Below are 24,828 nucleotides of genomic sequence, written 5' to 3'. Positions count from 1 at the left end.
TATTACCAGCAGGAGAGAAAAAAAAAACCCTTTTGTAGTGATAATCAAGGTGGGCCATTTCCAGCAGTTGACAAGAACGTCTGAGGAAAAGTAGGGGGGGAAATAAACATGGGGAAATAGTTTTACTTTGTGTAATGATACATCCACTCCCAGTCTTTAGTCAAGCCTAACGTAATGGTGTCCAGTTTGCAAATTAATTCCAATTCAGCAGTCTCTTGTTGGAGTCTGTTTTTGAAGCTTTTTGTGGAAGAATTGCCACTTTTAGGTCTGTAATTGAGTGACCAGAGAGATTGAAGTGTTCTCCGACTGGTTTTTGAATGTTATTATTCTTGACGTCTGATTTGTGTCCATTCTTTTACATAGAGACTGTCCGGTTTGGCCAATGAACATGGCAGAGGGGCATTGCTGGCACATGATGGCATATATCACATTGGTAGATGTGCAGGTGAACAAGCCTCTGATAGTGTGGCATCATTTACAAAAAGTAAAACTATTTCCCCATGTTTATTCCCCCCCCACACACACATTGTTCCTCACACATTCTTGTCAACTGCTGGAAATGGCCCACCTTGATTATCACTACAAAAGGGTTTTTTTCTCTCCTGCTGGTAATAGCTCACCTTAGCTGATCACTCTCACTACAGTGGATATGGTAACACCCATTGTTTCATGTTCTCTGTGTATATAAAATCTCCCCACTGCATGCAACCGATGAAGTGAGCTGTAGCTCACGACAGCTTATGCTTAAATAAATTTGTTAGTCTCTAAGGTGCCACAAGTACTCCTTTTCTATCCACTGAAAGAAGTAGTCCAGTGTAATACAAAAAGTAGCAACACTTGATCAATGTTAAAAGGGTGGGATTGAAAGTTACAATAAAGGTGGGATTGTCTATATGAAAACATAATTTACTTGTTTAGTCATAAAGAGCAATGCCAATTTAACTTGATTAAATGTTCATTTGACTGTATTTTTTCCCCCAATCATAAACAATTTCCAATGACTTAGACTAAGAGCAAAGTAAAATAAAGTGCTGGCAGCTACCAATTTAAGTGTTTTGCCTTGCTAACTTTCATTGCAGCAGAAGCAAATGAGGTACATACTTTCCTCAGATCAGGAGACACATAAAAAGGAATATGTTTGAATGAGAGATCCAAGAGCAGGTTGTCTCAAATGTGGATAGGGAATAGTCTTCTAATGAATTGCTTGGAATGAGTCACTGGGCCAGCTGATGCTTTTGATGAGAATGTGTAACAGATTAAATTTACTAATTAATTTCATTTTATACTACGGTTTGAGAAATCAGTACAACCCCAACAAAAATGAACAGCCCCAATGGCAAGAGACACTACAAATACAGACAAATTTGACTCAAACAGCTTACACGTTTAATTTTTCTATTACAAAAATTCTTCAGACAAAAAAAAACCCATGTACAAAATATTTTAAAACTGATTACTATTTAAGACTTCTGGTTACACTGGCAGAAAAAAATCCACATACTGAATAACCAGATTGAATTGCATAAAATAAGTTTGCAAAATAAAAATGTATGAATAGTGTAATGGGAGATTAGTACTAGCGTCACAAATTCGGTCTTTGATGTGATCCTGTCTCCTGGAGCTACACATCTTAATTACATTGCTGCTGTAACTGGTAGCCCTCTATTCTAAAGACAGCTACTGTCAGACATTATATAGTACATACTGACAGACTTTGCTATTTCAATGCTGTTATTAACCGCTTCCTACCTCTGAGATGCCAAAGAGCAAGCAGTGAGGAAATGTAATGCAGATTCCTTACAGGTAATAAAAATATTTCTTCAGGAAAAAGAAAGTTACCTCAGACCTAGCAATATGTTTATTCTTGTAATTTAGTTGAGTGGTTAGAAAAAGGGCCTGGGAATCAGGGAACCTGGGTTTCAGTCCCTTTATCTGCCCCAGAAGTGTTAAGTAACAATCTCCTATGTGCCCCCATTTTTCCTTCTATACAATGAGGAAAATTCTATCGTGCTTACCTAACTTTACAAAGAGGTTTGAGAATTTCAAGATGAAAAGTGCCTGCTGTTATTTTGACAGTTCAAATGTCCAATGTTATCTAAGAACATTTAAAGCCACAAAGATGCATGCAAAAAAACAAACATTACAACTCAGAAAAAAAGAAATAGCATTTAATTATGGAAAAAATGTGGTGACAAGACAAACTATCCAGATGTACATATAAATACTGCACATTGGAATTTTAAATATTTTGCAAGTCTATTTTTCTCAAATGTAAGTAACATATTCCAAGACAACAAATAATGCTTCTCCGTGCAAATTCAGTCTTCAAAATTAAAATAATTTAGGTATGAAAAATAATCCACTATATACTCATAATAATTAACCTACCTGCAGTTGATTTTGTCATCCTTATTATTACTGAACTGGAGTGCTTAATAAAAATTCCAATAGAAAATATTACCATCTATAACTGAAAATTATTCTGAATTACAGTATCCGACAAGAGTCTAGCTACATCTAATTAAACTTGATTAGCATGTCTCTGAAAAGGATTTATAGCACAGGGGGAAAAAAACGCTTTGCAAATTCAGTCCCATTTTATTGTTTAATTCTTAGCTATGACAGTATCAAAAATCCAAAGTCAGTCATTCCTCATCTGCTACGTTAAGCATTTTATTTTAAAAATGCATAAAATTTAAAAATAAGATGCACGTGTAATAGAACCAGGTTGCAGACTCAAATCACTCATTGCCATTATAGGTTTCCATCACACTTACCAGAGAAGAGAATGCACTAGAATTCTAAGCATTTTGCTAGCTACAGGCTCAATTTAGACACAAAAGAGGGCAGATGCTTGTCCTTTTCAGCTGCAGAACTTTCAACAGAGCTTCTACAGTTTATAGGTCATGAAGCCCAGGATTTCACAAGGCAAACACGAGCTTCTGGACAGCTCAAGTGCAGGAACTTAAACTGCCAAGGAATCACTATATCTCAATGAAATACAAGGGAAGTAGCCTACACTGACTGCTGGCACTGCATCCATTCAACTGAGAGAGAACACTAATATTAAACAGGTAAATGAGTCACTACGATCACATGAAACATAGTGCTATCATCTCTTTAAAATGGCTGCAGGATCTGCAATTTTTGTAGAGCCTTGAATTGAAAAAGCCTTGAAGGTGCTCGGATACATTGGTGATGCACACAACACCTAGAAAAGTAAGTTCTACTGCCCCACCTGCAAGCGTCACAGTACATTAGCAAATCACCAAAGCTGCTTTTGAAGCTTTAATGGCTTAATTATTGCTTGGGCTAAAAAAATCCTTGAGCAAAACCTAATCAAGTGTCAGAAGTGGCTGTATGGATTCTTCTCAAATGCAAAATGACAGTTGGTCTGTCCAACATGCTCACAGGACCCATAAGAACACCACACTTTGCCCAGGACACCCAGGGTTTTAAGCAATGGCAATATCCACCAGTTGCCTTTTGCCTTCCTTCTGTCAGCAACTGGCATGCCAGATCCCAGTAAATTCAGATCTCAATTTTTTTATACAGCTTGAACCAGCCTGTGATATACAGGAGTGAAGACAATAGAAAGATATTAGAATGGCATCCTTCCCCTTTTTGCTTCACTTGGGATTCACTTATCTTTTGCTTATATGAATGGTGAGATCAATCTTTCCCTGGTTGAAGGACTATGTCCTGTCTACCAACAAGTTTCCAGAGACTTTAGCAGAAAGTTTGGAAGAGTTTTAAAGACATATCAGAAAAATTAAATTGTACAGCAAGGAATTACTTAAATTTCAAGCTTTTCAGGGGCAAGGCTCTTCATATGCATTTGCACAATGCCCAACAGTGGGACCCTCATTCTCACTGGGCTTCTGGTAATAAATATCAAATACAAATGGTCAGGATTTTCGCAACTAGTGATTTGAGCCACCATAAAAGCAGCCTGATTTTTATAGAGTTGGCATGCAGCTCTTGGAAATCAGGCTGGATCTGCAGTCTTTAAGAGAGTTAACAGGCCCCACTGAGCACATGGCTTCTCAGGGTAGAATATAAAAAGAAGGGGAAGCTGGGTAAAAAGGGGAAATAAAGGGAAGAGTGTGTCCTCTCCCCTGCTGGCTGAGGCAGGCAAAGCCTCTGGAGATTATTTGCCCAGTGTTTCTCAGCTGATTTGGCTTTTTGTTTTGTTTTGTTTTGTGAAGATTGTGTGGAAAAGGCCTTAAAAGATTTGGCGATTTATTTCCATTCCCTTGCTGGCGAAATGGCCCACCAGCTTACAGACTCCTTCAAGTTGCCTCCAGTTGGGCACCCAAAATCATTTAACAGATAGTGAGATAAAAGTCAAACAACCTACAGTAATCCTTGCACCAAAAAATGCTGGACATCAAGTTTAGAGGGTGTATTACATGTACAAATACTGAAGCTCCATAATTCTTCATATTCTTCAATATAAACCTTGCTAATGCTTTTTCTATATACATGCTATTGTGTATGTGTACCTCTAATAGGACAGCTTTTTCTGGAACCCATCATCAGAGTTTTGCTGTGGTCTCTGGATATTTTAAAAGAGCACTTCATATTTACAAACTGTCACATTGACCAATTGACTGGTAAGTGGCAACTTTCTTTATTTAAATTTATCACAGGACCCCTTAAGCTAAAACAACCACTGCAATTGAATCCACTGACATTGAGGTGAGGATAGGGAGTGTTGGCAGTGCCTGTTAGTACTACCACATTCTAGGCAGTAATTTCCCAATTCCTAGCCAAGAAACCTGGGACTCTCACTCTCCTATGAATATGCTGGGGGAACAGCAACTAAATTTGGTTCAGGAAATATACCGTATATACTCGTTCATAAGCCGAATATTTTTGGTAAAAAAGTGACGCATCAAGGAGCAGGGGTGGGGTTATAAACAAGTCTACACCAATATTTGATGATTTTAAACATTATGGAATCATTGAATTGAATATCTAATACATTGTCATTTTGTTTACATGGAGCATCTGCAGGCATGGAGCCCCTCAGCCCATGCTTGCAGACACTCCAGGTAAACAAAACGTACCGACCCGCCAACGGCTTACCCTGACAGGCCGGGAGCCAAAGTTTGCTGACCCATTTATTGATGACAATACTGCAGCCTTTTAAAGTTGCAAAGACTTTGTTTAGTAGACTAGATTGGCTTGAAAGGAATACTAAAAGAGCAGTGCTGCTGATCTGCATGACATTTGACTCATGCATTTCACAAAATGCTATGCCTTACAAGCCAATCAGAAAAATACAATGAACGATAGTACTGTAGCACTGGTGTCAGTCCGCTACTGTGTAATTTGATCTCTTCATGCACTTCTACCAATGGACCTCATAAGTCTCAAACCAATATGAAAATATAACGTGCAGAATCAATGGAATCTCTAATAAAATTGGAATAGCCCGTTATCCCCACAGACATGCCAATCTACAGGGCTGCTTTGAAATAAAGAACAATAATTTGACAGTGATAAAGTGGGTGATATTCCTATATAAAGTCCTACAAAATCTATAACTACAATAATAATAATAATAATAATAATAATCTATTTTCATACTAGTATTTAAAATGAGCAATGGTGAAATCAAAAGAAAAAGGTCTGCTTATCATGCAGCGTTCAAACTTAAAGTTGTTCGCAGAAGTAATATGCAGAAGCAAACAACAATTGCGCCGCTGCTCGTGAATTCTGTATCAATGAGAAGCAAGTAAGAGAATGGCGAAAAATAAAACATTAAAAGACATGCCAAGAACAAGAAAATAATGTCCAACAAGGTGCGCTTCATTTCCTGAGTTGGAGAGAGAGATCTCAATAATTGGGTTGTTGAATGTTGACAATATGAGTACATTGTCACTAGAACTGGAATTTGTCTGCGTGCTCTGCGAATGTTGAAAGATGACAAAATACAAGTCAGTAAAGCCATCAATGTTTGTCACATCAACAGGCTGGTGTACTCGCTTCATGAACTGTCATAGTCTCTGTCTTCGTCAGCAAACAAAGATAGCGCAAAAGCTGCCGAGAGATCTGGAAGAAAAAAATCGAATCTTTCCAAAGGTTTATTGTAAAATATCGAAAGGAATATGCATTTGAACTGTCACAAATAGCAAATATGAATGAAACACCAATGACATTGATCTCCGAAGCAACAGAATGGTAACCAGTGTTGGCAAGAAAAAAGTTTTAATTAAAACCACTGACCATGAAAAAATCCATGTTACGGTGATTTTATCTTGTTTGGCATATGGATCAAAGCTCCCTCCTGTTATTTTTAAAAGAAAAACCTTGCCTACAAACATGAAATTTTCTGCTGGTGTTATTGTACGTGCACTCGAAAAGGGATAGATGGATGAAAGTGGGACTATTGAATGGCTGGAAAAAGTGTGGAATAAGAGACCAGGAGCATTTTTCAGGAAACCTGTTATGCTTGTTTGGGACATGTTTAGTGCACACAAGACTGATTAGGTGAAAAATATGGCAAAAAATATGAAAACTAATTTGGCTGTAATACCTGGAGGCTTAACTTCAGTTCTACAACCTTTTGATGTCTGTCTGAACAAATCTTTTAAAGACAGGATACGCAAAATGTGGTCTGAATGGATGTGCTCAGGCATGGGGAAGTTGACAAAAGGTGGAAATCTTATGCAGCCTGAAATCAATCTGGTCGCCCAGTGGATCAAGGATACGTGGGTGTCCATTCCCTTGGAAATGATAGAAAAAATCATTTAGGAAATGCTGTATCAGAAATGCACTCGACAGGTCAGAAAATGCCATATTTGATGATGACACAACAGAGGCTGATGATGAGAAGAATCAGAGTCTGAAGACGACACTGCCAACATCTACAATGACAATGCAGGTGCAGTTGTGACTGAAGCTGAGTTTAATGAACTGTTTGGTGAATTAGAGACTGATTCAGACTCTGAAGGATTTTAAGACTTTTTTTTTAAGACAATAACAAAACTCATATTGTTCTAAGTTGCTTGTTTTAAATATCCATTTACTGATTTTAAATATTGACTAATTTTTAAGGTAAATACATATTTGTTCAGTTATTATTATTATTTTACAACAACAGGTTTTTCATTAGATTGCACTAAAATAATTCTAGCAAAACCTGAAGTGGGTTTAGCCCATGAAAGCTTATGCCCAAATAAATTTGTTAATCTCTAAGGTGCCACAAGTACTCAGTTTTGTTTTTGCTGATACAGACTAACACAGCTACCACTCTGAAACTTAACAGTTGTATTTATTTAGTAACCTGTTGATAAACTCCTCTTCCTATTAAATACTGAAATAAATCATCTTCAGTGTAAACTGCCTGCAGAAGATTCTTTTATCGCTGAAACACATTAGAATATTTTCATTTGTAAGTAAGTGAATATCCAGAAAGAGGAGATGACGAGCTGTTATAAAACCACAGAATCTTTGCTACAACCAGGGAACACACACACAATGATTAACAATAGCCAACTTGGCATGGATATTGTCGAGAGAGAAATATACTTGACCCTAAAATTTAGGGGGGTTTTTTATACAAAATGATTTAAATCCATCAAGCTCACTTTGCAATTTATAGCACATTAGATGTAAGTATCTAAAAGCACTTTATAAAAACATTAAGGGTGAAATCAATGGGAGTTTTGCCACGGACTTCAATGTGGCCAAGATTTCACCCAAATGCTTTGTCTGGCTTGTGAGATCTCACCCCACCCCACTGAAATGCTGTCAGCCTTAGGTTGTAAGAACCTAATGTTTCATAGTGAACACAAACTCTGCACAACACTTAAGGCCATTAAAAAAATACATCCACTGGAGATATATGAAGGATTTATAACTGGAGGAAAAAATTGGCAAGAACACAAAGATGTACATCCTAAAAACAGGAACAGCCATATCAGGTCAGACCAATGGTCCATCTAGCCCAGTATCCTGTCTTCTAATAGTGACCTGCATGACATGCTTCAGAGGGAATGAACAGGACAATTCATCGAGTAATGCATCCTGTTGTTCACTCCCAGCTTCTGGCAGTCAGAGGTTTAGGAACACCAGCACATAGGCCTGCATCCCTGACCATCTTGGAATTGATAGACCTATCCTCCATGAACTTATCCAATTCTTTTTTGAATTCAGTTATATTTTTGGCCTTCACAGATTCCCCTGGCAAGGAGTTCCACAGGTTGACTGTGTTTTGTGTGAAGAAGTAAATACTACCTCCTTAGGCACCCTCTCCATACTATTCATGATTTCATAAATCTCTATCATATCCCTCCTCACTTGTCTCTTTTCTACTGAACAGTCCCAGTCTTTGTAATTTTTCCTCATGTGGAATCTGTTCTAAACCCTTAGTCATCTGTGTTGACCTTCTCTGTACTTTTCAATTCTAATATATCTGTTTTGAGATGGGGTGACCAGAACTGCAGTATTCAAGCTGTGGGCGTACAATGGATTTATATAATGGCATTATATTTGTCTTATTATCTATCCCTTTCCTAATGATTCCTAATATTGTCAGCTTTTTTGACTGTGCTGTATATTGAGCAAATGTTCTCAGAGAACTATCCACAGTGACCCCACAATCTTTTTCGTGGGTGGTAACAGCTAATTTAGACCCCATCATTTTGTATGTGTAGTTGGGATCATCTTTGAATTTATCAACATTCAATTTCATCTGCCATTTTGTTGCCCAGTCATCCAGTTTTGTGAGATCCCTTTGTAACTCTTCACAGTCAGCTCTGGACTCAACTATCTTGCGCAATTGTGTGTCATCCGCAAATTTTGCCACCTCAGTGTTTACCCCTTTTTCCAAGATCCTTTGAGTATGTTGAGCAGCACAGGTCCCAGTACAGATCTTTGGGGTGCCCAGCTACTGACCATTCCAGTGTGAAAACTAACCACTTATTCCTACCCTTTGTATCCTATCTTTTAACCAGTTACTGATCCATGAGAGGACTTTCATACTCCTTCAAAAAGTGTGAAGGGAACTACAAAAGCATAGGAGGACAGGACCTCCATTTGAAATATTATCCCAAAGATAACACAAACTGCAGCAACGTAAGATTCCTTTGGTACTATGCTGGTCACTGGGGAAAAATACTCAGCTAAAGACAGCACCATTTACTAAATTCCCAGACAATACTTACTTGAGCATTTAGCTATTCTTTGAAAGTTTCATCTCCAAGTAGTGACCCTGAGAGACCCCTTAGATTGAGAAATTTAGCTGAATCAAGGAGCACAAGGTTTTATGGCTTTTCTTTTAAAAGGAACTTCAATAAGTATCTATCAACATTAGGTATTTGAGCTACAAATTAGATTAATTTCAAGATAGACATGCCAGCTGATGCACACCAGAAAGAAAAAAGTTAAACCACTCCAATCCCATCAGGGTATAAGAGTCAGTTGTAAATTCCCAAGAAGAATCTAGGAGACAGTATGTGTAGCTCCGTCTCTCTGTCTTTGTTAATGACAGCGCTGAAGACATCTGTTCTAATCTACTGCACTCTGCAACTCAAGACAGGGGGATACAATAAACTTAGAGGGCTATACATCGGAAATGGATAAAAAGAAATATATTTTTACACTACATAAAATTTTACTTTTGAATTCAGTGTCACATGATATTGAGGAAAATGGCCTCATAAGATTCAAAACAGGATTAGACACCCATGAATAAGAGCAGAATCTGTAGATACACTAGCTAGGATCAACACTGTAACAAATATCAATCTTAACTTTTCAGTATGTAAGTCAATTTTGTCTTTCTGGGAAACTCTCCTCCCTATCAAACTTCCCCCTGCTGACAATTCCTCTCCACTCCCTCAGGCCAACATGCTGCAGAGGGAGATTACTTGAGTTAGGGAGGTCAAACCTGGGGCAGAAGTGAATTCTGTGCAGGTAGGTAGGCTGGTAGCTTAGGTAAGGCAGAAAAGGAGAGGTACTCCTGGGGGAATTCTGCATAACTGGAGCGCAGCAGAAAAATGAGCTACAAGAATCCCTTTGCTTCCTTGCAGAAAATAGTTTCTGTGGGGAAACAAAGAGAAGCTTCAGCAGTGCTCACTCACCCCTCCCGGCAGCTCAGACATATCTGTTCAGGCAACCAGGGGAAGAGGTAAATCACTGGGGGGAGGGGATCTGGGGATGCCCTGGCCACTCAGGGACATTAGTCTCAGCTGGGCATGGGGGGCGGAGAAGAAGGACAGAGACCTTCCCGCTTTCCTGCGCTGAGTAGCTGGGTCAGATCAAGCCCCAGAAACTTCCCCGGCTACACAAAGCTCTGCACCATGGGTGTGTGTGTGTGTGTGTCTGGGTGCGGGGGGGGGGGTGAGGTTCAGTGGGAGAGGGGGTCCAGATTCACAGGGATTGAGCAGACATGGGGAGCAACTCCCTGTATGGTGACCCCTTCCCCCCCCCCACCGAGCCCCCTTTGTAGTCAGGAGCCCACTGCACCCAGAACCCTCCCAAAGAGTCGCCAAACCCATATGGCTGAGCCTCCCTCTTGCATCAGGAGCCACCCAGACCTGGACCCTCACCCCACTGAGCTCCAACCAGCTGCACCCTGACCCCCACACCTCACCAAGTCCCACTCAGTCCTAATCACCTTCACCTCGTGCCCCCCCTGCAGAGTCCTAGTCTCCCTGCACCCAGAGCCTCGCGCCAAGCCCCTGTGCATTCAGACCATCCACTGAGCTGCCCACACCCAGATTGCACCCTGGTACTCCTGAGGAAATTCTGCACCAAAAAAATAAAAAAATTAAAATTCTGCAAAGTTCTGCATATTTTAATTGTCAAAAATAACAAACACAACAACAACATAATCACACCATTTTCAATTATTTTGGTAATTTATTTAAAAATACTTGTCAGCAAATAATTGAAAATGGTGTGATTGTACTGTTATTTTGACAAATAAAATATGCAGAATATTAAAATATTGTGTGCAAAATATTTAATATTTTGGCGCAGAATTCCCTCAGGAGTAGCGAGAGGGAGACTAACCACTGGGAGTGGGATCTGCCTGCACTCAGCAAGAGTGACTAGAGAATGACAGGAAAACAAAGGAAGTAGGAGTGCCTAGTGGAAAGAGAAGAGAGTAGAATATGCTCTTATCTCCCTTCTCTGAACTAGCAGGACACTATCAGGATTCAAAGAATAAATTGCCAACTGCAGCCATTTCAGAGAACATGAGTTTTCAAGTATCTAATAGGATGTGAAGAAAATATATATGGCACCAACTCTTCTTCCCTAGAGCAGTAAGGAGCATCTGGTGGCCAATCTGCAAGTAACAGAGACTTTCGTTGCTTAAGGAGGACCAAAGCACTCATCCTCTTCAGTAGTCAGATTAGCCTTGAATACCAAACAAACTGTTTTAGTTAAAGTAGTGACTCAGCCATTATAATACTGGCCCTTCATATCTTCACTTCTGACTCACGGGCTTCTGCATTCATTTTCTTAATGTACTTCTGCTACACAAAAGGGAATTTCTGCTTAACCTTCCTGGGCATAGAGTGTTCTATTCATTTTCATTTATAAACAGCCAGTCAGCCAACAAGTCCCCCAAAGAAGCAGTTTAGACCTAAAAATCACTCAATGTGTCGTAACATGACTTTTTCCAAAGAACTGCAAAAATTTTACACTCTTCATACATTTATCCTGTTCTTTGAAGTTCGTAGTCAATTATATTTTCAAGCAAATTTTACATTTTGCCACTTCTTGTATAATCAGTTTCACAGTCTCCCTATATGACTAGTGTTCATCTGTTTTTGGGGGAAATCTTTCAAACAGCAACAAAGATGCAACTTAGAAAATGGCAGGAACAGGGTTTTTTTTTTTCCAAACTGACTAGATTTCTGGTTGAATGTGTCCTTTAAAATTAAGGCTCTAGCCATTTAAAGTATTCTTCAGTGACTACATTGATTTTTCCACAGTGACAGATGAACTACTTGGCTGTGCCATGTGAATGGCAGCTTTTTCTCTTTGCAGTGGTATCTGCAACCACGGGGGATTATCGTTTAACATAGGCCCTCAATACTGCACACCGTTTTACAGGTGGTTAACTTCCATGCAAGTATGTGGACGTGCCTGCAGGATCAGGGCTTCATCTTTTCCCAGTTTGTGCATCAAAAAATGGGGTGCTGAGAGACTGAATTGCTTACAAGATGCTTTGAGATCCTTGGATGAAGTGTGCTATACACATGCGGAGTAACATCATTCCTCTAACTCAAACTAATTTTTTAAAAAAAATATCCAGGAAGTTTTCACCTTTTCCTTATTTATCTAACAGACTAATTCTTACAAAATAAATATTCAGGAGGACAAAGGGATATATTGCGGAGTTTTAGTAAACAAGTTTTGTCTAGTTAAAATCTTGCAATATCTTTCAAAAAACATCAAAACACCACAGAGATACTTAGGGTGCATTTTCAAGCACAGTTGTCATTACAACCCATTCTACCTTTACTCTTGTAGTTAGGATATTACCAGAATGCCGAACCTCTATAGTACACTCTATGGACCCGCAATATTTGGTGGAAACTTGGTACAGTACAGCTTCTTGACATTCATAAGTAACTCTCAACCAATTTTAGAGAATGCTGTTTAATGAATCTCTCTCTCCTTGGAAGAAGTCATCAACTTTTTATCAGCCATCTCCTCTTTTTAATTATCCTTCATTGTTTCTATTATGCTCCCAGTTTAATAATATTTAGACCAGTAATGCTTTCCAAAAGCCAGTGTGAAACAACTCTACATATAGTACAAATTCAAATTACCAGACTATTGTCTTTTGCTACATAGATAAATGACGTTGCAAATTTTTACCGTTTTACAACTAATCAGGTTCCAGGTGACCAACATTCTTAAGGCAAATTCATTTACATGACTGGCTGACTGGTTTCATGGTATGCTTTCCCAAAAACAAAGCAAAAAAGTATCTGAGAGGCAAAGAACATCACGTATAAAATTTATTCTTTCACCTTTGTATCAATGGGAGTTACTTGCAAGAATGGAGAGAAGCATTGACCCCTTATAATCTTTTCTTAAAATAATTAATGTGATTTATCATTTGTCATTTTGTGCAAATTCAGTAAAACATTAAGGTGCATATTAAGAGGTGAAACTCGCAATGCCTTACAAGAATATATATTTTTGGATGCACTTGACAAATGGATCTGGGAATATGGGGAAAGCATCAGTTTAAAGCTACAGAAACCTTCTAAGAACTATGCATCTCTATTGTCACTAGCTATAAGATCTGAAGAGCCCAAAAGGATTTTATGTAACAGATGACACTGACTGTGCAATATAAAACTGCTGCAAAGAGTGGATTTTCTAAGCCCATATTCAGCTATGTTAGAACTTGTCTGTTGCATCATATTGCTGTATAAGATGCTATTGACTATTAAAGGGATTCTATAGATTTTGCTGATTTTTATTTGTGCATAAAAACTGGCCTTTAAGAAATAATACCCTTTCACTATACAGTTGTGTACTTAAGTGCAATCACAGTGCAATCCCATTTGTCAATATAAAACCAAACCAACCAAGCATATTTTGGTAAAGTTGTTATACCACCGCCTACACCAAAAATGCTTAGTGCTTTTCTTAAGTCTCATTCATCACTTTGTTTTTTGCAATTTCAGTGCCCTCACAGCACTTTGTATGGAAGTAATTGGCTACTATGATTCAGAGGATTTTGGAACAAAGCAGAGACTTTAAACTGAATGCAGAAGTCATCTTCGGGAGAGGCAAAGGTGGTAAATTATCGATTAGCTTTGTATTTAGATGCATCCCTGGGTTCACTGCTAGGATTGCTCCAGTCATCAGCTTCAGGTGTAGTCTTGTAGTGTCGCCATGCTGACTTATTAAAAACTGGAAGCCTTTCAAATGATTCACTTGAAAGAGCCTATAAAATGAAAACAATGGTAAGGGATTGTTGCTGAGAAATGTACAATAAAATGGTAAACATGATAACAGACTCTTTGTGAACACTAACTTCTGCATTCAACGAAAGCTTCAATGATTTACATGACGCCCACACATGATATTTTAGAAACCACTTTGACCATGCTTATGGTGACCCAGTTCAAAATGGGTTGACCATATTGCAATAAAAATCCATAAAAAAATCCATTTTGAAATTCTCCCCATCTCCAAGGTGGCTATAAAAAGAATAAAAAGAAAGCAGTTAAAGAGAAAAAAGTTTTAGGGGGCCCTTTATGCGGTTTTTAAAAAAAACTATTTTGGCAGGCCCACTCCCCTAGATCAGTGGCTCTCAACCTTTCCAGACTACTATATCCCTTGCAGGAGTCTGATTTGTCTTGCGTACCCCCAAGTTTCACCTCACTTAAAAACTACTAGCTTACAAAATCAGACATAAAAATATAAAAATGTCATAACACACTATTACTGCTTACTTTCTCATTTTTACCATATAATTATAAAATAAATCATTTGGAATAGAAATATTGTACTTACATTTCAGTGTTTAGTATACAGAGCAGTATAAACAAGTCATTGTCTGTATGAAATTTTAGTTTGTACTTACTTCACTAGTGCTTTTTATGTTGCATGTTGTAAAACTAGGCAAATATCTAGATGAGTTGATGTACTCCCTGGAAGACCTCTGTGTACCTCCACGGGTACATGTATCACTTGCTGAGAACCACTGCCCTATATCTAACATGATTAATTTGAATCTAGAACTAAAGCCAGCTGGCTTGACGCAATCCAGACAAGACTGAGATAGTGTTGGTCGGTTGTGGGGAAGCAGGTGGAAGAGGTGATAGAATTCAAAAAGGGATCGCAACTGCCAGTTGTAACACCAGTGCACAACTTGGGGTTTCTTTCAGAGCCTGGGCTGCTCCTGGATACATGGGTAGCAGTTTTTTCTATTATTACATTTTCCTGGGCTGGTGAGTAAGCCCACCAAACATTCATCTTTTCTCTCCAGTGAGGACCCTGCCATACTTGTCCATACCTTTGTCAAATCAAGATTAGATTATTGTAATGCACTCGACGTGGGGTTACACTTTGGAACCATTCAGAAGATGAAGCCAGTGGAGAATTACTTATGAAATGCCTACTTAGGGCAGCTGCACGAACTAACACTATGTGACATGCACTGGGTTGGATTCAAGCAGTTGGCTTTAAATGCCCTGATTTATTTGTGACCTGGTTACCTAAGTGATGTCTCTCTCGCCATGATATACTGCTACAATTGAGCTCAGCAGACACACTGGAGATGGAACTCCCTTAATATAAAAGAGAGGGAGCTGCTGGCAGAACGTTCTCTGTGAGGGTTTCTCTATTTTGTGATGATCTAGTCTGACCTCCTGTACAACATAGGCAGTAAAACTTCCCCACAATAATTCCTACAGCGTATCTTTTAGAAAAAGATCCAATCCTGATTTAAAACTTGCCAGTGATGGAGAATCAATCCTTGGTAAATTCCAAACAATAACTATCTAACCTTCATTGGCTAGGGGCAAGGTTCGTACTAAAGGGGTGAGCCCCAAAGATGGGAGAAGTAAAAGTAAAAACTGTGAGGAGGAGAAAAAAAAGAATAGATATGGAACATTTTAACCTGTATCATTATTCTGCACTCCCATGTACACTTCACTCCTGCTCTCCCAATTTAATTCACAGCGTCAGAAACCAAAAGAACAAAAGTACTAAGAAAGCAGGGTCTTGGGTATCTCATCACTTTAATATGAAGCAAAATCAAAATATGGAACAAAGACCCAACATTAAGAGATTAAAAAAAATACTGGAAACAAGTTAATTCAGTATCAAAGCTGGTGGTCAAAAATGCCACATTTATAACTTCATTTTTTTAGGATTCTGCATGTCTGATTTAAATAAAGTACAGTAATACAAGTTAAAAAACACTGGTATATATACTGGAAACAAATTTAAGTGTAAAGCAGGAACAGTTGATTGTTGTGCCTGACAAGAGAATTAATTATATTGAGAGCTTTACTATCTTATGATGGAATCAAGTTGTTACCTTCAAATAAATTACAGCATCAGTACCCACGCCTTCCATCGAATAGAGTTTGAGATCTCCTTGAAAGTATCTAGCATAAAGACGAGAGATTGGCAAACCATACCCAAATCCAGCCTACAGAACAAAATAAAAATTTGTGGTGAGGAAGTTAAAAATCAATATACTGTATAAGCTATAATTATTTATCAAAACAAGATGTTAAAATTAAAGAAATTAGTTAAAGAAAACGAATTACCCTACTTGCATCAATTTGCCCTTCAGACTTTCTTTTGTTCCTCAGCCTATATAACATTGCAGCCTTCTTTCTGCCTATATAAGATTTGCTTCTTAAATATTAAATAGAAAAATCACCAACAGCCGTAATACATTTTGGCAATATATAAAAATAAGGACCAAATCTGATTAGAGGCTTTAGGAGACTAGCTTGTGCATTTTGTTGCTTTCCGAAGAATACAGTTAATTTAGCAGCACAAACAGTAAGCAGTCCCTACCAAACAAAAGAGGATGATGCTCTGTACAGCTCTCTCATGAGATAGCTTGTGCTGCAATATTCCATTCATCGTTGGTGATACTGAGCATCTGACAGCAGTTTATTATCTTGGAATAGAATGTGGAAAAAGCAAGACACAGCCCCGCATACTTCAGCTGATCTATAATGTAGACCAGTGACTGTTGAGGGCACGTTGCAACATGCTGCAATGGAGGAGAGAAGGGAGGTGTAGGGAAAGTAATGACTGCAACTTTATTAATTATATACAAAATAGTAATAGACAGATAGTCCTTGCTATGGTTACCTATCATCAAAAAAATCATGCTGCAGCATAGTAGCCCTTCTGTTGAACATTAAGGCCTCATTAGAAGCCACACTCTACTTGCCTAGGCAAAGACTCATTCATAGGCTTGAAGTGGTTACGCACTAAGACCTGTATCCCCAATTACATAGGACACAAGTCTTCCCCTTTCATGACCCTAGCCTATGGAAATGAGGATCATCATACTGGCAGTCTTCTCTCTCACTGAAGATAGTGGAACAAGTTTTTACTTGCAGATCCTAGCTTTCAGCCCCTGTGACAGAGTGCAGAGAGTTACCAGGTATGCTTGCACTCTGATCACTCTGACATTATTTAGTTCCCTCAGAAAAGGCTGATTAGATAATTAGATAATTAACTTACATTATCCCAATCAGGAGTGTGGGGGGGGAGGCTGGATGAGCTGAAGAGCCAATTGGCCCATCAGCTCAAAACTGATAAGAAGGGCACAGGAAAGCAGCGAGGGGGAGAGAGGATCAGAGCTAGCTGAGTCCAGTTTCACAGAGATCTCAGAGAAAAAAAAAACACCTCAGCTCCTCTCAGGTCCTAGTATAAGGGCCAAAAGCACAGGGTACACTGCAAATAGCACTGCTGAAAGAGACTGTAAAGGTGTTGGTGGAGGGAACATAAATGAATGGCACAGTTAGATAAACAATTAAGGGAGTCTAAGCAGGTTTCTGTGATGCAAGGAGGCAGGAGCGGCACACGCCCTGTTTCAGGCCCCCCACAACGTGGGCCCACCTGAGGCAGAGAATCACCATACTTGTTATTTGTTTGAATCCCCTTATATTGGCAAGGACTTTCCAAAGCAAGAAAGATAGGCTGCAATAAACAAAGTGCTTGAAAACTATGCTCTTGCAAAGCAATGAACAAAAAGCAGCTGCCAAAAAAGTCTGAACTACAGCAAAACAACAAGAAAGGCGAACCAGAAGCACAGGAAAAGGACCAAAATGCTCATTTAACATTCAGTCATTTATGTAATCTAGTCCTTGTGAAGAATCACATCCCACAAACATGAACAAACAAATGGCTGCTCCAGCTTCTTGGCTAACTGACTGACTAGAGGAATCACTCACCTCTGTGGCTCCCTAGCAAGCCCAACCACTTTTGGGGGGCAGTAGTGATGAACAGAGCTGTTGTAAGAAACCCTGTATGGGAATTCGAGTACCACCAATACCCAGTAACACATTGCATAATAAGGCTGTTAATGTGTCATCTTGACAAACTTTAGAGAAAAGTTACTAATGAGGTTAGTATTAATAACCCTGGCTTGAGCCAGGCATTATGTACGTGAGTTGCTGTGCTAACTTCCTCACATAGCTCTGCCAAAGAACCTCATCCCTGACCTTTTTCAGAAAATCAACAATGGTACAAGAATCACATTGCGTACAAACTGCATTTATTATAATTTTGCTCTGTCTTCTCCATCTCCTTCATTTAAGACCTTAATTATAAAAGTAAAGTACATCATACTGTCTTCCCTTTGAGTGATACACTTTAAACTGTATGGAAAAGCAGCATAGCATCAAATTGCAATGAGTCTCTACACAAGTATATATCCACTGGGGGCACAATACTTATTGCTATGGCCACCACCTTGAAAGCTGAAACTTTCTATCAGTTCAGACCCAAAATATGCCTCCCAGAAAAGAAGTAGATATCATGTAAGGTAAATATCATGTAAGGTCCTCAAGGACACAGAGTAATACATGCAATGAACACACACACGATATATATGGACATATATTAAAATTATTAGCATGTACAGTAACTCCTCGCTTAACGTTGCAGTTATGTTCCTAAAAAATGCAATTTTAAGTGAAACTATGTTAAGTGAATCCAATTTCCCCATAAGAATTAATGTAAATGGGGGGGGGGGGGGGGTTAGGTTCCAGGAAAAAAATTTTCACCAGACAAAAGGCTATATTATATTATACACACACACGGTTAAGTTTTAAACAAACAGTTTAATACTATACACAGCAATGATGATTGTGAAGCTTTGTTGAGGTGGTGAAGTCATAGGGTGGAAAAGGGTGGGATATTTCCCAGGGAATGCCTTACTGCTAAATGATGAACGAGCACTCGGCTGAGCCCTCAAGGGTTAACGCATTGTTGTTAATGTAGCCTCACTCTCTACAAGGCAGCACAAATGGAGGGAGGGGAGACAGCATGGCAGACAGAGAGAGAGAGACACACCCTGTGTGTAAAAGAGAGAGAGATGCGCATTGCCCCTTTAAGTATGCTGACCGCATTCTAAGTACATTGCCTTTTTAAGTAGATCAGCAAGTTGTGACAGCAGTGGCTGCCAGCAAGCTCCCTCCATCCTGAGCCCTGTCATGTCCCCCACTCTATGGAGATGGGGTAAGTGTGAGACAGGAGCGGGGGGGAGGGGAACACCCTGACATTAAACCCCTTTCCTCCCCCCTGCACAGCAAGCAGGAGGCTCCCGGGAGCAGCTCCAAGGCAGAGGGCAGGAGCAGCACATGGCAGTGGGGGGAGGGACAGCTGAACTGCTGGCAATTGATAGCCTGCTGGGCGGCTGCCGCACAAGGAACTTAGAGACACAGAACTTAGGGGAGCTGATAGGGGGGCTGCTGGTCCACTTTGGTTCCAAGCCTCCACCAGCTAGCTCCAATGGGCTGCTCTTTCTACAAGCAATGGACAAAGCAGGTGGCTGCCAAACAACGTTATAAGGGAGCATTGCACAACTTTAAACGAGCATGTTCTCTAATTGATCAGCAACATAACAAAACAACGTTAACCGGGACGACTTTAAGTGAGGAGTTACTCTATACTGTGTTATAAACAAAAATGTGTAAACAGAGTGGAAGAGTATCATGTGACAGGTGTACCTCTAGATTCTTTAGGGCAAGACCAGGGCATTTTATATTTTGGAAAGCCAGGAAACCTCCATTCCAATACAATGTTTCTAGCCTTGGTAGATGGCAAGATACTTGGTGTCAGATCCTTAGCTGGTGTAAAATGGCCCAGCGCCACTTAAGTCAACAAGGCAACACTGGATTTACATCAGCTGAGGATCGGGCCTGGATTTTAAAATACACAATGGGATGCTATGTTATAAAGGTTTTTCCAGCATGAGTTCGGGATGACCTACACAATTAATGCATGGATTCAACACTCATGAGTAATACATCCAATGAAGTGAGCTGTAGCTCACGAAAGCTTATGCTCAAATAAATTTGTTAGTCTCTAAGGTGCCACAAGTACTCCTTTTATTACAGCTATTCCAAACTCATATTGATAAAACCTTTATACCAAAGCTCCCATGTTCTCTCATGTTGTGCAGCTTTGTCATTTCTATCTTTACAGACACACACACACACTCACTCTCTCTCTCTCTCTCTCTCTCTCTCTCTCTCTCTCACTCTTCCAGGGAAGTTGCCTGATTTTTACAGAATCTAAATGCAGAGACTTGGATTGGTTACAGTATTGCTCAACTTTTAAGTTGATGGCAAAAACAGTAAGTTGAAGCGAAATGGAGGAGAAAAATGGGGAAGATAATTCCTGGAAACATTTGTTATGCTGCTTGTTATATAGTTATTAGTATCTGTGCTTCCACTATGAAAATAGCTGTTTGTTTACTTGCTCTTTCTTTTAAATTAAAAAACAGCATGCCATAAACTCACTTCTCAAAGACTCCCATTAACACAGGACATACAGGCACATGCATTACTTGGAGACATCTCATTTTAAGAGCATATTTATTTCTTGTGAATCATTAACAATGGAAGAATTTTTTCTAGGATAGCAAAATAATCAATTTCCAAAGAAATGTTTTAAAAAACAACACTCAAATCTTTGCTGGACATAGGACACTAGTTATTTTACTAAAGTCAAAAAGCATGTGAATTGGGAGAGCTAACAGTTGACATGATTCACCCTCAAGAGTGGATCAAGACTAAACAGAACTCACTGCCCCCAAATTTTGGGCATCCCCAGAACACACACTGCCTCTCCCCAGACTCCATCATGGAATCCCATTATTACCCAGTCTTTCTTGTTTCCCATCCCTTACTTTTGTCCATGCCATCCCACACCAATTCATTCCTAAATATTATCTTCCCCTCCCCATATTCTCCAGCTCATCCTTCGGAAAGCAGACTTCCTATTTTTCATGCACTGTTTTGGTGGACACCTTGAAGGCCACAAGGTTCAGAGTCCAGGGATCTTGTTTTAACATGACCCTGTTCTCTCAAGTAAAAGTATGCCAACTAACACACATTAACTGCTGTGACAGGGCTGTCCTTGCTCTAGGTCACAGAATACAGGCAATGGGGGCAAAACTCTGGTCTTTGGGAAAACAAGCTTTCTAACACCAATCTTTCATCATGCATCAGACTGTGCACCAGAAACATGGGAAATGTATTCCACACTGTATTAAACATGCTCTGTTAGCATTATCTATTAGATCTACATTAAAGCACGTTTTCCCCCACTATAAATAGTTAACTTAGATTTTAAATGTGTGACTTAAACCGTTCTCTTAAAGATTTAACTGTCATTAAATATAAGTGTCAATGGATTCAATTGTTATTTATCAATTATAAATACATAGTATGGGCAATCCCAAGACCTTCTCAGGATCAGAATGCTGGTAGCACCGGTGCTAGCCCAGTGGGGGCCCTAAGCAGGAATATTTTTGCTGCCTCCCCACACAACACATACTAATAATTAATGAGGGCTGGGGGAGCGTGTGCTGCTAGGGGCCCTAAGCAATTGCTTAGTTTGCTGACGCCTATTGGCAGGACTGGCTGCCATGGTAACAAGGTTTTTCCACTGACCTAATTTCGTAGCAGAAATTATTGAAAGAGAAGGAATATTCATCAAAGAACTAAAACCAAAATCAAATGTAACGTTTCATACATTGTATATGGGCTCTATTTAAAAAAATGGGAGAGAAAGTTAAAACAGAAAAATAAAAGTAATCATTTTACGTTATATGACAAGTTCTGATATATGTTATACAAAGTAAAATAAGAGTATCATACAATCATTTGAAGTATAGACCTTCCTTCCTATGCAGGAGTGATGGGTGTTTACTGAGTTACGTTTTATGGTCTCTGATATTCAGTGATGGAAAAACATCTTCCTATGATATAGATGGGCTGAATGATTCAATTTAAACAGGAAATTCTTTCCTACATTATCCTGAACTATCTGATTTTGTGGCCAAAAAAACCTGAGCATATCATCTCCCTCAACAATGGAATCAGCAGTCGGTCTTATCTCTCTCGACTCCTGAATTGGATGAAACAGGATGGTGAGCCTTGCTTTGGAAATTCTCTCCCCATGACCATGTAGACCTCAATGACCTCTCTCTCTCTCTCTCTCTCTCTCTCTCTCTCTCTCTCAATATTTGGTCCACTACCATAGAGGGAAGAAGTTAGACTTTCAGGACAATAATTGCCAGGATCACTTTTCTTTCCTTTTGGAAGATTGAGGGGCGAGAGAGAGAGAACGCTTTACTGACTGAAAACAATTGCTCATGCGGGCAGAAGAGGGAAATACCGCCTGAAGAGGGAGTAGAGTAGAAGAAAACTGAAGTATAAATGCTATAGAACAGATGTGGCCAAATCGCGGCTCGTGAGCCACATGCAGCTCTTTTACAGTTAAGTGCGGCTCGCAGAGCCAACCACATCCCCATTCTCTGCCTACCAGACTGGGGGCGGGGGCTCGGGGCTTCTGCCCAGCAGCAGGGTGGTGGGCCTTGGGGATTGAGCCCCGGGGGAAGTGCCTGCTGGTCCTAGGGGTTTCTGCCCTGTGAGGGGGGAGCTCACGGTTGGAACCCCGGCTGGTGCTTCAGCCCCATGGGGCAGGAGCCACGGCCGAAACACCTGGTTCTCAAACTTCTGAAGATCATCATATGTGGTTAGGACGGTCAGTGAGTTTGGCCACCCCTGCTATAGAATTGCAACTGGCTTGTAGATTAGGAGACAATATAAGGTTCCATTCATGGGAAAAAATAGGTATGGGAAAATATGAAAGTGGAATATAGTATCAATTACAGGCAGACATAGATTTTATAGTAGAATTCCTAGTGAGAAAGTGTTTTAGAGGAAAGGAGTTCCCACACAGATTGGCAGCACAAGTATAATAGTAACACCTTCCCCACACTCTGAACTTTGTAAAATCTCAGGGGACATAAAAGATGAGAAAACTGGATAAGCAAAAGCCCCAATCCTGCAAGCACTGATGCACATGCTTAAGAATAACTATGCTTGTCAGTGGTTGCAGGATTGGGTTCCAAGTGAGAAGGTATGGATTAAGTGGATGAGAGATTAGATATTAAATGAAATGATTGTATACAGAATTAGGAAAGATAGGAAGGCAGTTTTTAACTGGATTCACAGACGGAAAAGAAGCAACTGAAAATGATACAGGAAATAATTTGCTCAAAATAGTCTAGATCTTACAACATTTAAAAGAGCAGGAGTTTAGGAAAACCATAAAAGGAGAAATTAAAATAGTGATGACAAAATGTGATTAAGAAATGAATAAGATATTTTTATCAGATTCCTGGTATGGATGAGTTCTGGCAATTTTCTGAGGGTGGTAAAAATCAGATTTCTAGACAAAAGTGGTGCTGTAAGAAGAGAGAATGGAGTCAAGGAGGACTAAGCAATTCCGGATACTGGGAACAAACTTCAGGTTTGAATTAAAGAGACCATTCCATGTTGCTGACTATCCAAGAGGATTTTGTAGAAAAAGAGCACTTCTGTTTTTGAAGTATTTGGTATTAATCTAGAATTTGAAAGAGTCAAAAGCAGTAGTAGTTAGAAAGATAGGCTATAGAAAGATGAGAGTGCAAGTCAACAGAGATGTAGATTGGGGTTCATTTGCACTGAAGGAGCATCTGAGGCTGGAGCAAAACAATGAGATACCCAAAAAGAGAAGCAGATGCTTGACATAGAGCCACTCAAATAACCTGAAGGAAAACAATAATTTTCTCTGTACCAATGAGATTGTTCCATGCCAAACACATTACGTGTATGAACTAGATTGTAAGCTCTCTGGGGGAAGGCATCATATCTTCTTATTTGCTTACAAACAGCAAAGCAAACTAATGCAGTTCACCACCACCACCACCAAATACCACACAAGAACACGTTTGGTAGGAGAATATTTAAAACATGAAGAAGAAAGTGCCCAAGATACCATTTTTTACTTTACATACTCAAGGCTAAAAACTGCATGAGAAACTGTACAGAACAAACAAGATGAGAAGAGGGGTATCTATGATTAAAGGCAAGTGAACTGTAGGTCATTAACCAACTCTCTTATTAAATAATGCCAGCCAAGTGGTACACTAGTTAGACCAACTTTTCAATGATCCAATACATACAAAATGTATAAATCCTGCAAGAAGGAATCATACATAACAGAAGGGCCAAACCTGAAATGTATTCAGCATCCTGCAGCTCCCATTGTTCTTATTGGGAGCTACTGGGTGCTGAACATTTTTGTAAATCTGGCACAGAAGATATTACTAAAGAGGAATAGAATGACAGATGCCACTACTAAAGAGCAAAGACTAAAATGAGTTAGCTGGTGACACCACACATTACAAACAAATTCTGATTTCATTTTATTGTTACAGGACAAAGACAAAGCTGTATAAAAGTCATTTTTTAAAAATCTGATACAAACTCACTTCCTACTTACGGGCAGTGCTCTGTAAATACTATAATACTGAAATAAGTGGCTCAGCTAATTGGCTACTATTTGATGTATATGCAAAACACTATATTCTAGTTAATTTAGATACTGAACATCTTTTACATTAATCTGTTTTAAAATGCTGCATTGTATATAGATATAGTTATTTCCAAGCATATGGTGTTCAAAACACTCAAAGAAAAGTAATTTCCTACTCCAAAGTTAAGTTGCTAAAAGTTAATTATAGTGAAGAATCAGCAGCATTTTCTCCTGGTAAGTTTTGCCTATGCAGATTTCCTGATG

At 39.3% G+C, this 24,828-nt stretch overlaps 1 protein-coding gene across 3 annotated transcripts in view; it reads right to left on the bottom strand.

The window, feature by feature from the left end:
* Positions 1 to 2,147: 2,147 nt before the first annotated feature.
* Positions 2,148 to 24,828, bottom strand: part of PDK3 (pyruvate dehydrogenase kinase 3) — a 102,594-nt gene continuing 79,913 nt past the window's right edge. For 2 of the 3 annotated variants that reach the window (XM_038392577.2, XM_038392596.2), the window contains exons 10-11: positions 16,037 to 16,150; positions 2,148 to 13,933 (exon numbers count right to left, since the gene is read on the bottom strand). In XM_038392577.2, coding sequence (XP_038248505.1) covers positions 13,790 to 13,933; positions 16,037 to 16,150 — 258 coding nt within the window. In that variant the 3' untranslated portion in view covers positions 2,148 to 13,789. Of the gene's footprint in view, positions 13,934 to 16,036; positions 16,151 to 16,527; positions 16,730 to 24,828 lie in introns of those variants that run through there. The other variant, XM_043504970.1, reaches the window with a different exon arrangement.

Source organism: Dermochelys coriacea, chromosome 1 (genome assembly GCF_009764565.3).
Source record: "Dermochelys coriacea isolate rDerCor1 chromosome 1, rDerCor1.pri.v4, whole genome shotgun sequence".
Classification (NCBI taxonomy): domain Eukaryota; kingdom Metazoa; phylum Chordata; order Testudines; family Dermochelyidae; genus Dermochelys; species Dermochelys coriacea.
This window is presented reverse-complemented; position numbering and strand designations above follow the sequence as displayed.